Raw genomic sequence first — 17,358 nt, 5'->3', positions numbered from 1 at the left:
CCTGTTGCTCTCAAAGTTTGCTCTGATGTTGATTTGGGGAAAGGATGCTTTCTACCAATAGTTCTTAGTGCCCTGAAAAACAGATCAGACCAGAACTGTAGGAAATACCATAAAGAAGGTCTCACGTTTCCTAGTAGGTAATTGTGACTTCTTTTATATGTATAATAACGAGAGAGAAAGGCTTAGGTTCATATTAAGTATATTGTCCTAATACCATCACTTATATTTGCATACCCTTACAATACTTGTACGTTAATGTGATTTGGTGAAGCCAGCCAATAGCCTGAGATAGGAACAAAATACTTTTGTGAAAAGCCATCTCAATATTAACTACCATATAGCCACCAAATCAAACCATCAATGTCTCTCATGCACACACACATAACACAAAATAGATTTTAAAAAGGACGTTTAATGAAATGAAAATCAAGTTAATCAGTATATAAATGGAGAGCAATAAATTACGGAAGCCATCCAACAATACAAAAGCTGTAAACATTATATCATCATCCTGATCCCTGTCCTTTGAAGGCAAAATGGCAGTTGCAGTAGCCAAGGCTACTGTCTAAACTCTAAACAAAGAAAGTGAGACTTGGCATACACAGAGGAGGATACAACTTGGTCCTTACAGGAAATTAAGCCCCAAACATTTGGGGAAATCAAGGATATTGCTAGGCAATTTCCTGTGATCAGTATTTCTGCATAGAAATGATTTCATAGCCAGTTCTGCTCAGCAAGTGGCAGCTTTTTTAGCACAGGGCAGTCTTGTTGAACAAACCAATACTTGCAATGATTCAGCAGAAATGCACAGACCACTCTAGCCCTTGCTCCCCTTTTGTCAGAACAGGAGAAAGTGGATTTTCAGCATAAGCATTAGGACTAGAGATTGAAAATGCATGTTTTCAAATTCTGACAGCTGCATCTGCCTTCAGTACTTTCCTTTTAAAAACAAATTTCTATCTTAAATTGTGAGTGGGAATACAGTACATTCATTCTCTTGAAAAAGATGAACATTGACAGTACATGACCAGTTTCAAAACCAGAGAAGCTATATTTTACAGAATCTTAAGTGCTCTACTGCCCACTGTGAAAAATCATTGTTACATTTATTTTAGCTGTATTTGGCTAAACCAAATTTGACCACCAATCCAATGCAAAAAAGAATAGAGATAATGGAATATTATAACCTTTACTTCACCTGTGACAAAGCTGTCTATAAACAGTATGTGGGGGTTGTGATACAAAGAACAGAAGGTTGCCAATTTACTCAACTGTTATCTCTTCTTCATTAATATAACTATTTATAATCTGTTTAGCTCTCAAGCTTGGAAATGAATTAGAATCAATATGATCAGCAAGTAATTGACAAAATATCACTTTTTCTGGACACCCTTGGATACAAAGGTGTCAAACCTGTATGAATTCTACAAGACTGACCAGACCCTGGACAGCCTCACAAGAAATTTCAAGATAATTCAAAAGCTTCCATTTATTTTCCACTAGCCAAGGCTGATCTGAAAAAGATGTAACAAATTCCCCTTGGCTCCCACTTTTTCCTTTTTAAATGGGTCATGTAGTCATTGACAGTGAGAAGACGCTGCTCACTGTTATCTTCACTCGCAATTAAATAGTCTTGATTTCTCGAGAGTGACTCTCTGTAAAAGCTTGACGCTGAGATTTCACTGTCTGAAGGCGTCTGCTGTGCAAGCTGAATTGTGACCAGGTGAGGAGCTGCAGTAAAGCACAGGTCATGGGAACAAAAACAAGGAGGTAGAAGCAGCCCTGGCGTAGTGTAGGTTTCCAAGCTGCACTGGAAGCCAACCTTGGCTGGGCACTCACAATACTGCTCAAGGGATCCCGCTGAAAAATGTCATAACCTGGGTCAAAAAGAAAGATGAGAATGAGAACCTGGGTCCACCTGAAAGATGAGAATGATTTCAAGAATTGAGACGCTCTAGTTTGATCTTGTGATTGTAATTTTTACTGGAAACTTTTTTCATTTCTTTCCCCACTGTATTCAGGCACTTCTAGATTAACAGCTGTCCTGTTGCCTCCATTATCTGCTTTTGTAAAAATAATGAAGTCAGGCTTGAACAAGTTCTCAACATTTATAACCAGGACATTATTGGGACGGCCATTTCTTTGTAAGGCTACCTGATTCACAGAGCAAAAAGTAATAATTGTCCCTTCTGATCAATCAGACATGAGATATGCCGTGCCTGTTCCCTGAGTTTTGAACCAAAATTCATTTTCTTCTTTTTAGCAAAAAAGTAAAAACAAGTGCAGTTGTAAGGGCCACGTGACAGCAGGGCAGTGGGGCAGGGATTCTGTTTTTTCTTTTATACTGCAACTGCACTTCTCAGGAAGATCCTTCACTAGAAATACAAATATTTCCCTGCACAAAGTGGTCTTAGCAAAACAAAATAAAATGAAATTCTCTTAGGCACAAAGCCTGCTTGGTGAACTTGGGCCAATCACTTTCTCTCAACCCTATGAAGGAGGCAGTGGCAAACCATTTCCGGAAAAGAAAAACATTGCCAGGGGAAAAAAAAGCATTGGCTTCCAGTTGCCCTCCAGGTGAGATTCAAGGTGCTGGTGATGACCTATAAAGCCCTAAATGGCATGGGCCCAGATTATCTAAGGGAGCACCTGCCAGCGTCAATTTCCCATCGTCCTGTGCGCTCCCACAGGGAGGGCCTCCTCAGGGTACTGCCGGTCAAGGATTGCCGACGGGCGATCCACAGGGGGAGGGCGTTCTCTGTGGGTGCGCCTGCCCTATGGAATCAACTGCCAACGGAACTCCGGACTGCCCCCGACCTTCGTTCATTTCGCCGGAACCTAAAAACCTGGCTCTTTGAGCTATCTGGTCTGGACTGAGGGGTTTAATATTTTTAAATTGTGATTTAATTTTTGCGGCTAGACTTAATTTATTTTAATTTTATATTGGATTGTTTTTAAATTTTGCCTTGTAAACCGCCCTGAGTCCTTTGGGAATAGGGCGGTATATAAACCGAATAAATAAATAAATAAATAAATAAATAAATAAATAATAAATAAATAAATAAAATTGCAGGGATTTGTCCAGGCAATCTCTGAGAACTGGGCACAATTAAACAGGAGGAAAAAATACCATTGAAAAGTTGGTGTCCTTTTTGGAAGTAATTCTGTTTGTAGCAGATACAGCCAAATCTCTTAACAAGAATCCTTAAAAGTTTAGATTAAAATATTTTCCATCAAGCCTATTTAGTGCAGAAGACCCCCATTGCTTTTGGAGGTACCTACTGGGTATGAGGTTTATTCATGAACAAAATATCCTAGCTTGTTATTTCAATCACAAAGCTCACTGGTGTGGTATCTAAAAAAGCAAAACATGAACCACCACATCACTAAGGGAAAGGGATTTTTTTTTCTCCTGTAGATTCATAGATCAGTAAAAAAATTAGAAGGACAAGCTTAAGAAGAGCTTTTCTAGATTTATTGAGACATATTCCCCAAGAAAAAAGATTTGTAACTAATAAGCTGATAATAAAAAGCAAAACAATGAATATTATCATCACTGATGTGTTATCTGCCCAATCAGAAAAGGTATCAGTTATTATCCTGCTCTGATATTCCAGTCAATTCTCTCACCGCCCTTCACCTACCAGTGTAAGCAGAAAGCAGCCAGGTGCCAATCAAGGGGGCAAAGGTTTGGCCTGGTTTAGTTACCAAGGCCACCATGCCAAACAAGAGGGCTGAGGCAGCCTGCTGCCTCCGATTTAGCACCAAGTCTTCATCCACCAAGTCAGACACCACCAGGTTCAGCAATTTGCAAGTCCCTTCAGTAAACACACGGTTACTAAGGAAAAAGAGAGGGAGGTTGTGAACAGAAAGCACTAGCATCAGGCTAAGAGAAATTTCATTCTTGGCTGATTTGAAACAACTGGGAGTTAACTCAGTGCAAGAAACTCTCTGTTTGTTTGCTTATGTGTATGTGTCTATAAATATACGCATGAACGTGGGTGCATGTACATCAGGAGTGGGAACCAATTCCTGGCTCAGGAATTCTGGGAGTTGGAAGTCCACAAGTCATAAAGGGTGCCATTGTTCCCCACCTCTAATGTACATGATATTCAGGAAAAGACCCATAAAAGGAGCACAGAAGCATGTGGGGAAAGGCGCTAGCTGCAACACCCACAGCAACCTCCAAAATTTATCAGCACAAAGTGTAAAAGTTCATTTGTACAATTTTTAATATTTCTTGGCAATTAAAAATACGGAAAAAAAACTTTGGAAAATCATTAGCACTGAGGTGAGAGGTTTCCTAACCCTATAGTCCACCCAGAAGGTGCTGAAAACCTGGTTTTGCCATCTGGTCTTGAGTTCTCGTGGGAAATCTAACCTCAAATGGCTGTATTGTGTGTAAGATTTTGATTGCGCTCTCCTGTGTTTCCTATGTCTACCTTTTAATTGTCCTAATGGTCTGTTTGATATATGTGATAAATGAGCAGGTTTGATAAGCTTCTCTAGGACATAAAACATCTATTTCCTTTCAACCTTCTTCCTCACAATGGAAAAGCATCAAATTTGCCATAGCCTATTCATACATTTCTTTATACCTTCTAATCTCCTGTGGCCATCACAATCTGACTTTAATGACAAATAAAAATAATACAAATGTGAGCTCAAGCCAAAAAACCCCCAAAACCTATCCCCACTTTAATATGCTCCTCAGCATGGCACCAACTATCATTAGCCACAATGACACACATTAAAAACACCTCATTCCTCAGGAGCTAGATTTGTAATATTAAAAAAAAATGAAAAACCCACTGAGCTTCAGAAATCTGATTCTTCAGTTATCCCAAAAAAACAAACAAACATTAGTATCTCAAGATATATAAATAACCAAGCAGGCACCCAGAATTAAAATATTAAAGAATTTAGCTTCACTTCTATGACATCAATTTATGTCTTAATATTTTATCATAGCAGGCCTAGCCCATTGTGTTTACCTGGCCCAATTCTCCAGTGTCATAGCAACACAGCAATAAATACCTGGCTATGAAGAAACAGAGCAGGTAGATCCAGTCTGGTCCAGCAAGAAGCATAATCACACTGAGCAACAGTTTCAGGAAGAAAAGCCCTCGCACCACAGCATATACGCCCCACCTCCGGCAGAGAGAGAGGAAGTAGAGGTTATTGAGGTGAGGAGCCACGTAAGAAACACCTGAAGCAAAGAATAAATAAAGGAGAGTCAGAGCTTAATGGCACAATCTCCATCTATATACAGAAGATCCTGGAAAGAATCTTTCATCATCTAGAGGAAGTGTAGGAAAAGAGACCTCCCTAAAATCCCGAAGTTAATACCAAACTAGACATGTTTTTTTTTCTTGGTAATGACTTCCTTTGCATTTATGTACCTAGCAAGAAATGAAGACGTAAACTTATATATATTCTGAATAAACCAGCTAAAATTACTTTGGGGACCTTTGATTTTAAGAACTCAAAGCATAAAATGGATCTGATTTCACTGCACTAAATATCATTTTTAGCAGGGAAGACTAGACACATATCTTACAACCAGTCATGTTCCTCCTTTTACAATAGCCACATTACCCTAATCAATCAACCATAATAAAGGTCAGACATAACTGTCTGATTTTTTTTCCTCCAAACAACCTTTATTATGATCAAAGATCAAGATAAGGAGGGTGCAGTACAAAAAAATTTAAAACATAAAAATACAACATACAAAAATAAAATTACACAAAAGCTAGAAAGTATAAAAACAAAAATCTGAAAAAAGTCTAAAAAGAAAAATAAAAGCAATAAATGGACATTAAAACATACATTTTACTGTATTATTAGAAATCTTGATACCTTGTATTATTTCAATAAGTGATGTTTATAGCTTAGACTCCAGAGTATCGAAAATAAGAAAACTATTCTGTCAATATTACTTTTTAAGATAACAATATTACAATAAAAACATCTAGCTTTTTCATACAATTTAGAATATAACATCAAGAAAACCACTGCAACTCACACTGAATTGTGATATGATAAAACTTTTGATCTTGTTAATTATTGTAAAGTACCCATTATGTTCTTACTTGGTATGTGTGTTAATGAAAGGAAAAAAATAGATAAACAGAGCAAATTTAACAAGAATCAAAATACTTGAAATAAAAAATAAAAGAAAAATAAAAAATAAAACAAAACATTGGGTTTATAGCCTCTATCTGTTAATCTGTGATATTTACAAAAATTTAAACTTGATTACCGGTATATTTGCCAGGCTGCATGAAAGGTTTTATATGTGGGAACAATTCTGGCTTAAATTTAGTGAAACTTCTATTGTGTATTCTATTTGCCACTATCTCATATTCTCCAAATTAACATTTCCGATGAGATAGCCATATCTTTCTTTCAATGTTGAGCAAAACTTATTCTTCCTACTGTAAGCACATATTTTGTTAAATTAGGATGTTTTTCTTGTTTTTTTCTGAGATTATTCCTAGTAGGTTGTGGTTTCATTTCAAATTTAAATTCCAAGATTTTCCAAGATCATGCACGTCTTTCTAGTACTTTTGAGGCTTTTTACATGTCTAAGATCTGTGGTACAATGTTTCTGATGTTTCATGACATTTCCAATATTTATTTCTCAATGGTCAGTCTATTTTAGATATTACTGCTCGTTTGTATACCACCTGTAAAACAATTTGTACCAATTTTCTTTTACATTATAACTTGCTGCAAATTTTATAGATTTAGTCCATAATTCTTTACATTGCTGTATATAAATTCACTACTACAGCATTTGAAATTAAATCATTCAATTTTCTGATCACTGAAAATCCATCAAAATAGGACTCTTTGGCAGACGCCATGATGAGTATGACAATAAGCTTTCCCCCAGAGAAGGAAAATTGAAGCATGCATAGATGTTGTTCTGAATATTCATTCTGGTTCTTTTAGCCAAAGAACATGTCAATTTCTGCAGAATAGGTCATGTTTGTTCTCATTGTGTACATGGTTTAGATTACATGAATTCAAGTTTCATATAAACTAAAGAGCCTTCCACAGTGACGTAAGTAAACATTAATTGATTCCTGCTAAGCAAATGCCTTTGCATAGCACTAACATCTCTAAGGACTTTTTCCATTTAAAATGGAATAAATATTTATGATCAGTAGTAGGGTTTGAGATTTGTTTTGTTTTAAAATTTAGAAGTCCAAACTCATACTAAATAGACCACACTCTGCATGAATCTAGATTCTAGATTCATTCTAGCCTTAAAAAAAACCTGTACTAAGTGAAATTTTAAAAAATATTGTGAATCTAGATTTTTAAATTAAAGCTCTCATAGCGCACACCCAATATGGATGATAGTTAGGGATTCTGGAAATATTAATCCAAACCCCCTGGAATAAATAAATTTGTCTGACTCTTGAACATTGGTTTCCCTATGGATCTGAACTATAATCTGAGAAAGTGATAGTAGGCACTTTAGTATCACTCATTTGTGGGACAGAGAGAGGGAGTGAGGGTGGTAAGGAAGGAGAGATCACTAAACAACTTATTAGCTACAGTAAGCTTATCCAGTAAACCGTTAGAGAAAAAGGAACTATGAGGATACAGAAAAATTTAATGGAATTCCGTTTGGTTGACTACAGTTCTATAGTCGTTACAGGTTCGATTTGTTTTCATGAAATTCACACACTAAGGATATATATATATAATGCCACCTTTAAAAGACTACAGTTTGTCATGCTTAATTAGGAGAGTGACCAGAACTAACTTACATAATTTGGATCTATACTATTGGATAGTGCATTTCTTATCTGTAAACTTCCTTCCACCCCCCCAACTGAGAAATAGAAGGAAAAAATGTACTTCCAGAAAATGGTGATCATGATGATTCAGCTGAGATGGGTCATATATTTTCTATCTTTAAAGAGGAATAACATCCATTCTCCAGTCCAGCTTCATACCCCTAAATGTGCCCAGGTAACACAGTCACTATACGTTGCAGTTGAATACATCTGCAGAACCATTTCTGGAAAATCCTATGGCTGAGCAGTGCTTCTTACTATTCCCTCCTTGGACTTACCTAGAAGAAATGATCCCATTGAAAGGGAGATGCGATCAGACAGCAAATGCTCCAGGAACAGAGGGAAGAAGTTGCTGTTAAAGTGGCAATGAAAAACCTGCAAAACACATTTATAAGACCTATGAAAAGACAATTAGAGAACAAATAACATCCTGTATCCCTAATGCAATACCGGCCTCACATATTTGTATACAAGCTCAAGGATAAATATTCAAGCCAGTTCAGTGGGTCTGTATTAGATCAGAAAGAATCAAATCTGCTCCAGAGAATGATGGAACCAAGTAATTTATATTGCACAATCAACCCTAAATAAACCCTTTGAAGGGAATAATTGCAAGATTACTGCAACATGCTCTACATTGGGCTGCCCCTGAAGAGCATTCAGAAATTTCAACAACACAGGTGCCTGGGTAGTAAAATAGTGCCAGATTTATTATTATTTATTATTATTTATTATTATTTATTATTATTTATTATTATTTATTATTATTTATTATTATTTATTATTATTTATTATTATTTATTTATGACACACATAGCATCACTACTGTGTGAGCTGCATTGATTATGTTTCTGGATGTTTCTGGATGCAACTCCAGATGCTGATTTTCACCTTTGCAGCCCTACATGGCTTAGGACCGGGTTTCCTGAGGGATTGCCATTTTCCAAGTTTCTCTACCCATCCAACTTGATCTAGCAAAGTAGGCATGTGGCAGATCCTGTCAGCCAAACAGTGTTGGCTGGTGGGGATTAAAACATGGGCTTTTCCCAGTGATCACTGCTCTACGGAACATCCTCCCTTCAGAAAGTAGAATGGCCCCAACCCTGTTAGCCTTCATAAGAAGCTAAAAACCTGGTAGGAAAATATGAATATTCTCATACAAGCCTGTATTGACATCAGGGTGACAAAATTATTCTAAGAAAGGTTATCCTTTATTATTCTCAAGATGCAGCTGCTGCTGACTTTGTAACACAACAATTATTTGTACCACATTATACATTATTCCAGTTGTACATTATTTTGCTAATATGCAAATAAACCAGAGTCTGCACTGCCAATTAATACTAATACTGTATCAACATATATCAACATCTGCAAATGTTAAGAACATCTACTCATCATATAACAAGGAATGCCATATTTGAAGACAGAATAGCCTTATAACCTTTCCTCCTGTAATATAAAAAAGTACACTGATAAAGAATGCAAAAAAGGAGTCTTTGTTCTGTTGCACACCATAACTTTTGAATATTAACTTCAAATTTCTTCCCAAAGGGAAGGCACTGCTTTTCTTAATGAAAAAAGCACAAAAACATTTAGACTTCTCAGGAATGTTCTTATTCCATCATACAAATTATTTTGTCTGAGAAACGGGGAAACTGAAGCGTTTCTCATAAATCTTCCCAATAGCTGACTTGTCACACACAGCCAAGATAAGACTGATTAGTCAGTTTCATTCTGACATCTTTCAGATCATCACTTCCTAATTCCAAGTTTCCCAATCCATTGCTTTCTAGATGTGTTGAACTATAGTTCTTAGAAATCTTAGCCAACATGCTCCTCAACCAGGCTGCCTGAAAATTGTAATTTAAACATATACTGCATACACTTGACAGAGAAAATTATTGGAGATTTATGAAATTATCTGGAAGATCATCAATATTATGCTGGATAGGATCCCTATCAATATGCTAACTGGGCTTTTGCCTAGTAGCCAGTACTGTTTTGTTACAGGGACTATGCAACCCCTACCTGCATTAAATTCATGGAGACAAACCATAGAAAATTTTGGTGCCTGGAGAGCTGTTTGAGATACTCAGCCAGTGTGATTCTTTTATCTTGATTTCTAGAAGGATGATCAATGTATAATCTGCAGGAACAAATTTCCACATTTTTAAGACAGTCAGTATAATGAATTCAGGTTTTTATCTTCTTGAACATTTTCTTGGTTAGGTAGAGAGGATAAAGTTCCAAAACAACCATATCATGCAATCGTATCAGGATTCAAATGAATAATAGTCTCTGTCTTGTGCTTTTATATAGATGTATTTTTATCCAGCCACCAAACCAAAAGCAACATGGAATACAATTTGTTTAAAAGAGGACTCCAGTAAAACTTTCAAGGGTAATTTGTCACCATTTTGTTACAGAAGGCAAGCTCCATCTCTATTTACAGGGTTCATTTCAAAAGTGCTCTAGAATTATACAACTGAGCTTGAGGCCAATTAGCAGATACTGATATTTTGTTTCATTTTTCTGTATGTCTCAATATTAAAGCTAGAAAGTTCATGGTGAAGGACAGAGGACACAAGGAAAGAAAGACAATTATCATCAACTATATTGTATCAGAAGGGAAGAGTCTAGTGTCCTTCAGATATTTTGAGCCTCACCTTCCTCTAGGGGTTATGCCGAGAAGATCTGATGGGAATTAAAATCTCTAATTTTTGGATGACAGGCTTTATTATCTATTAAATTATATTATAACTTATACACAGAGAGAAGGTTTGGCATGATATTAGGGCACCAAAGTAGAAACTAGGAGTCTGTAAGGTCTAGTTCTGGCTTAGGCACTAAGCCAACTGGATGACTTTAGGCCAGTTACTCTCTCTTAGCCCTAGGAAGGAGGTAATGGCAAAGCACTACTAAAAATCTTGCCAAGAAAACTGCAGGGACTATTCCAAATAGAAATCACGAAAAAGGAGAAGAGAAGGAAACATATAATTTTGAATAAAAAGGAGATAGCGAGCACACATTAAAACATTTTATTCGAAACATTACAAAAAGTTTTAAAAGAAAAGCTAAATATTAGCCAAACGTTTTTGAGAAATCCAATCAAATAACCTTAGTCAATTGCTAAGCAGCCAGTTCCTAGCATTCCATATTTTATTTGGTTAGCAGAAAAAGCCCTCAACTATCAGAGTGAACAGGCTTGTTCTGCACAAACCTCACAGTTTTTCACATATATGGATTAAAAGCATCCAGGATAGAGGGATCAAGTACCAAATCCAGTCAAAACAACCTCATAGTTTAATAATGTAAATTTTCCACTACAGTTGGAAAGCATGTTTTTTTTTTTGTTTCCCACCTACCATGGATCAGGAAGCTCAGTCATGCACAGCTTTTTAAAAGGACCTGCACTCTTTACAATTTGAAAAGTCTTTTGTCATTTCTTTCACAAGGAATAAAACAATACTTGGAAAAACTGAGCCTTGGTGGAGCAGTGGACTAATGCCTCCTTAAGTAACACCAGCTGCCTGCAATTAGTGCAGGTTCGCATCCCACCAGGCTCAAGGTTGACTCAGCCTTCCATCCTTCCGAGGTAGGTAAAATGAGGACCCAGATTGTTGGGGGCAATTAAGCTGACTTTGTAATAATGCCGCTTGGGGTGTGTGTGAAAGCCCTAATAAGCAGGCATATACATAGAATGAAGGCTACTGCTAAGCTTGTAAGCCGCCCTCTTCGGAGAAGGGCGGGATATAAATGGAATTAAAATAAAATAAAAAATAAAAATAAAAAAGCAGGTGCTGTTTACCCACAATATTTTGTATATACTGGGCAAGTTATTTAAACTTGAGAAAAGATACTAGACAACCAAACACCACTCACTCACTCTTTTAATGCTTCGTTTTCATCCCATTTCACGTGTCCACCTGTCTGAAGCCTTTGCCTCAGTAGCCATGTGGCCAAGGTAAACCCAAGTGCTGAGCAGAAAGCCAGAGCCACACAGAATACCCTGAAGGAGAAGAAGTCCTCTTTGTTCCATACAGCGTAGGACATAAAAACTGAGAGGGAACCAATGGCACTAAAGAGTGAAGAGTAGAAGTTGAGGTCAGTCCTATCCTTTGCAGACACAGCAAGATCAGCAAGCAAAGCATTCTGGTTTAGATCCACCACAGTAAGGAAGCTGTCGTATAGGCAGAGACAGATGAGGAACTGTAAGCCTGGGTTGGCCCAGGCAATCCAAAAAGCCAGAAATGATGCGGCAAATAATGGACCATTGCGGCTTAGAGCTTTGAGTCTCTTCGAAACAACTTCTGGAGTGGAGATTGCTATTCCAGACCTAAAAAAAAAAAGGGGGGGGGAATTGTCTTTGAAAACTGGTTGAACTTCACTCCATTTTACTCATTCATTCTTAAATCAGACATCACCTTTTTGCCAAATAGTAAGCTAATTTGTCTCAAGCCTGGATTCAAAGTTTCTTCCCTGACATTCTCCTTTTGCTGGAAACTATCTTCAGGGACTGGCACACAAGTAGAAAGTATCATTCAAATTTCTCATTAAAGAGTTGGAGGCCTTTCTCCAAACTAAAGAAAAGGAACTTTTTGTTATAATCTAGGCCTCTGAAAGGTTGGCTCAAGGTCCACAGGATTGTAGTCTAAATTGATATAAGAGGGTAAGCTTGATTACTTCACAGCCTGTCAACTTATAGGGAAATTAAAAAACAAAGACATACGTATTAAGAAAAAAAAATCTTGCCAGTACAGTAATAAAGCAAACTACATAGCTATCTTTTTTCTGTGGAGCTTCCAATTTTAAGCTAGTTTCTGACTAGGGTGTCTCAATGTCCGCAAGATGCATTGCTATGAATAGTGTGAAATCTGACATCTTTAATGAAACATGAAATTATTACATTTTTTAAAACTACTGTCAAAGAGCTTCCCTCTGTTTTCCTATGCTGTTTAGACTTTGAAACAGGACATAAATGAAACTCTGCTTACTGCTGGGTGCTAAGAAAAGCTCTGTCACTCAACCAGCCAAACAGAGGATCGTTGAGGCTGTTCCAGATCAGAAAAATAGTCTAGGGGAAAAAAAGAGAGAGAGACTTAGATACTGAAATATTTAACCTAATCTATTATTTTACAAGTTAGTCATGCCTATATTGGGAAGAATATCCACAATAATCAAAATGCCTATATACATACCCTTTTAAGGAGTTGCTTAGAAGTGCACCAAGAATGTCCATGCAAGATGCAAAGCACTTTTACCCACTTTGGATATGAATACTGCATACATCTAATCTACATAAAATGTTTTTTATGCTTATGCCAGTTTCTTTCAGACTAATTACTGTACTCTGAAATTATTTGTTACTGCCACTCATTCACCTAGACCAGGGGTAGGCAACCTCGGCTCTTTTATGACTCATGGACTTCAACTCCCAGAATTCCTGAGTCAGCATATGCTGACAGGAATTCTGGGAGTTGAAGTCCAGAGTCATAAAAGAGCCGAGGTTGCCTACCCCTGGACATTCACTTGTCTGAGACGGTATAGGTTCTCCTGCTTGAACAGGGGGCTTGACTAGAAGACCTCCAAGGTCCCATCCAGCTCTATTCTATTCCATTCCATTTTAAACTTTACCCAGAATTATAGCAAGCAATAGTTTTTACATTTCACTGTCACTGAATCTTTACAACCAATGCAAATGCTATAGCATACATATATTTACCACGTTTGCATACATACTGGCTAATCGATAGTTCACACATCTACTGGATTTTTTCAATGATAAGTATGCCATAATAAATTATAATTTAATTTCTGAAATATCACATGCTATCTCATGAAAGGAAGGGCCTAATGCAGATTTTCGAAGTTAAGAACTTACCTCCCCAATCCAAAAGGAAAGCTTATCAATTTTATATATAGAAACAAAGGTGTCCACATAGTAGAGGAGAAACACGTTATGCAAAATTGAAATAAAGAGAGACAAGGATCCATAAACTACTCCAACGGGGACGTTGAATAGGCAAGCTAAAAGCCTCAAACCCATGTTGATTCATGTTCTGGATGTCACCTCCAGTTCCAAAATGACCTCTCTGTCCAGAACTTGCTGACTTGTTGATGGGAACAAACCATCATTAACTCTGTATGGGCAGACAATAAGAAATTGGGCAAGTTAATGTTTGGGTTTGGTACATGCCCTACTCCTCTTTCAAAGAAAGAGACAAGTTAAATTGCAACAAAGAAACCAACTTCAGCAAGTCTTGCTTTGTGCTTCAAAACCTATGTAGTAAGTAGGAAAGGAAATTTATAATAGTATATATACGTTACAGCAACAAAGGAATAATGCATCAGATGACAGTAGGTTTCAGATCAAACTGACTGCTCACTAAGCTCTATTGTATTATGAATATTTATATAGATCTAATACAAATCAAGTCAACTTTTCTGCTGATACATCTTCATAGTTCTTAACTAAGTGTATGAAATTATTTAAAATTAATTTTAAATAGAATGTCTTAAGCTTGTACACTATCTGAAGATGTATAGTAGAATTGGAAGGGGAAGTTGGAAATCATACTCTAATTTGAAAGGCAGGTAGAATGAAGTATTATTAATATCAAATAGGAAGAGATGCTGAATGCTTAACTTTTTAAAAAGATAACTTTTAATGTGCTAATTTTATAACACATGATAGCCATCTTCCTCTATAAGGCATTTCCAGAGTCTTTGGGCTATAGGATCTTGAATTCCCATTTTTTGTGCAGGCTATGTTCACACAATATGTACATTCAGTTAGCTGAATCAAGGTTTACTCAATTTTCTGGATTGATACAGTATATTAACTAACTACACAGAACAATACTTAAATATCCAAGGCTGAAATGTGGTTTTCTTCCAAGTCTCTCAGTATGTTGTCTAATGCGGCTACAGCCTAACTTCTAAGATGTTTTGTTTTTTATAGAGGGTTTATCCCCTTTCTGGGAGAAAACTAGAAACACACCAGGCTTATGTGCTGTTCACAGAATTGACAGCACAAGTTTTGTGCAAGACTCCTTTCAAAAGAATATGGCAAGTTTAAAAATCAATTAAGATGAAATATATGAACTACAATACTTGAACAGCAGTTCACCTGGCCCATTAGTACATAACTGCCTTAACCCGAAAGCATTTGCAGATAACATATTAAAAACAAGAAACAGTTTTTGCATTGGGATGGTGTTTTCTGAATTCAGAGTAAGCTTGACCTTTTGCAATTCAATCTATATAATTCTTATGTTACCATAATGTGAACAGAATTATTAGTTTTAAAAATTCAGATAGGAATCTAATACAGTACACTGGAAAGGGCATAGAGAGGGGTAGGAAAAAATTAAAATAGATACTTAAATATATTTAAAATTAAGATTTTTACATGCAAAATTAACCTCCAATGATAGCCAGCCACAAATAAACATTATTGTACTATCCCACAAAGTATAAGTTAAACTGAAATAAGGAAATTGTTTCTTATTCTTCAGCAGTATAATCTGATCCATTTCCTCTTGCAAGAACCTAAAGTTGACATTTTGACAATTATAATCAGAAGCATTTTCAGTCTAAATTTTTAGCCAAAATGTTCCCCATCCAAGCTATTAATTGGAAGCAAATCATAATATTCATACTCACAAAGAAAATATTTGGCAGCTTAAGTCAACTAGAAAATCCCACTATGATTCATGGACTTTGTACATTTTTTGAACATAAAAAAACACATGAGAGTTTGTTGGATGGCATTAATGTTCAATATTAAATTGGCTCTTTTGGAATCTGAACACTTTTTTCCCAGAGAAAAAAACGCTGTGCCTTGTTCTATGACTATGTCATCTACTTTAAGAGTAAAGTGTTCAGGAGAGTTACCTGTTTGTTTTGTCTACATAATTTTTTAACAATAAAGAGAAAAACAATGAGAGTAAGAGTAAGTAACTACAACTGAAATCTATGGGGAAACTATGCCAGGAACCATTAGTTTGAGGCAGGAATAAATGATAAAAGAAACCAGATATTGGCAGGTGATAGGCACTACAAACTGCAAAGGCTGCTGCTAGAAAAACTCAAAAAGTGAGAAGGTGAGAATTTCATGCACAAGCAGGTGGTTGGATGCATATATCTGCCTTCAGCCACACCATTTTCAACAGGAGCATAACAGGAAAGTGACACAATCTACAATTAACCATCACATAACACAGAGGTATATTTGCAATACAGTTTTGTTCTTGTGTACAGACTTCCGATGTCTAGATGAGTGTTTCTCAACTTGGAAACTTTTATATATATATATATATATATATATATATATATATATATATATATGCTGGCTGGGGAATTCTGGGAGTTGGAATCTACACAATTTAAAGTTGTCCAGGTTAAGAAACACGGTCTCTAGGTCCTTGTAGCAGATGTTTGGGAATACAAACGGGAGTTCAGGAAGCTTCCTTCAGCTTGCCTGCCAATATGATACGACAGGCATTATCGAAGAAGCCGCCAAGAAGCCTAAAGAAATGCCTCAAAGGACGAATGGATAGTCTAACGCAGGGCAAGAATCTACATCTATAGGAAATCAAGCAGTAGCAAGCTAACCGATCCACCCGGAAAAAAAAACGCTCTAGGAGCGGTAACCCTTTAAAATTAGGATTAAGATGGAATGACTGAGAACGAACATTCTTTAAAAGAAAAAAAGACGGGGCAGAATTAAAGAGTTTTAAGATAGATTACTATAAACGAAGGAGGAAAAAAAAACCACTCAAGGAAATTATAAAGAATTTTGCCTACCCAGCCATCGCTAACCGAACCCCACCGGCATCTACAGCCCGAATTGGCCTGTTCCGTTTTTCAGAATCGCGCAGCCGCACTTTACTTCTCAGGAGACCTCCTCCGGAGTTTCAAGTGACGTTCACAGGACGGCCATCTTTAAAACTGAAAGCGGCGAAGCGTTAAATGCCACGTTTGATGTGGGCAATAATAATAATAATAATAAAAAGAAACGTTCAGTTTAATTAGTTCATTGTCAGGAAAATAGACGTTGTTGGAGTGATATTACTAATTTTACCGAGATCCGTATGCTTTGCGTCCAGCTTCACGATGTTTTCTTCTCGGTCTTAATTTTTTAATTATTTTGTAAATCCTGTTTATGTTATAATTCCAGATTGTTGCTGTCCTTTGATTGTTGTCAAACGTATGTAGGACATCATGGAGATGATATGCAGATCAGTGACGTGGGATAATGGTGGTGGTTTTTTCCAATATAAATCAGTAAGAAATATTTCAATATTTGCTCAGTTCGTTTGGATTCCAATGTAGCAGCCACTAAAACAAGATCTGTAATTTTAAAACATAAAGCAATGCATTTCCAGTATATCCAAGTAATTAGATGCGTATTATGGAAAAGATTGTGGTTTTTATTCATTTTCGGGATACTGACATATTCCTCTGAACTGCCCCCTCCTTAGAAAAGAAAAACTATCACTGGAGGTTTTCAAGAATAGATTAGACAATTTGACCT

At 36.6% G+C, this 17,358-nt stretch overlaps 1 protein-coding gene across 1 annotated transcript; it reads right to left on the bottom strand.

Moving 5' to 3' along the window:
- Nucleotides 1–392: 392 nt before the first annotated feature.
- On the bottom strand, nucleotides 393–16,700 carry MFSD13A (major facilitator superfamily domain containing 13A). The gene is made up of 9 exons (XM_083363386.1): nucleotides 16,629–16,700; nucleotides 13,702–13,960; nucleotides 12,815–12,894; nucleotides 11,707–12,156; nucleotides 9,849–9,966; nucleotides 8,096–8,192; nucleotides 5,038–5,209; nucleotides 3,645–3,838; nucleotides 393–1,877 (listed from the first exon to the last, which is right to left on the bottom strand). The coding sequence occupies exons 2-9, from the start codon at nucleotides 13,864–13,866 to the stop codon at nucleotides 1,624–1,626; spliced, it is 1,530 nt and encodes a 509-aa protein (XP_083219512.1). The 5' UTR covers nucleotides 13,867–13,960; nucleotides 16,629–16,700; the 3' UTR covers nucleotides 393–1,623.
- Nucleotides 16,701–17,358: the final 658 nt, after the last annotated feature.

Source organism: Vipera ursinii (assembly GCF_947247035.1).
Source record: "Vipera ursinii genome assembly, chromosome: 5".
Lineage (NCBI taxonomy): Eukaryota > Metazoa > Chordata > Lepidosauria > Squamata > Viperidae > Vipera > Vipera ursinii.
This window is presented reverse-complemented; position numbering and strand designations above follow the sequence as displayed.

Excerpts from the sequence above, each read along its gene's own strand:
- MFSD13A (XM_083363386.1), bottom strand. The coding sequence starts at position 13,866 with ATGGGTTTGAGGCTTTTAGCTTGCCTATTCAACGTCCCCGTTGGAGTA. Across the intron at positions 8,193-9,848 it reads TCTCCATGAATTTAATGCAG|GTTTTTCATTGCCACTTTAA; the intron begins GTAGGGGTTGCA and ends TGTGTTTTGCAG. Across the intron at positions 1,878-3,644 it reads GCTGCTTTCTGCTTACACTG|GTTATGACATTTTTCAGCGG; the intron begins GTAGGTGAAGGG and ends TTTTTGACCCAG.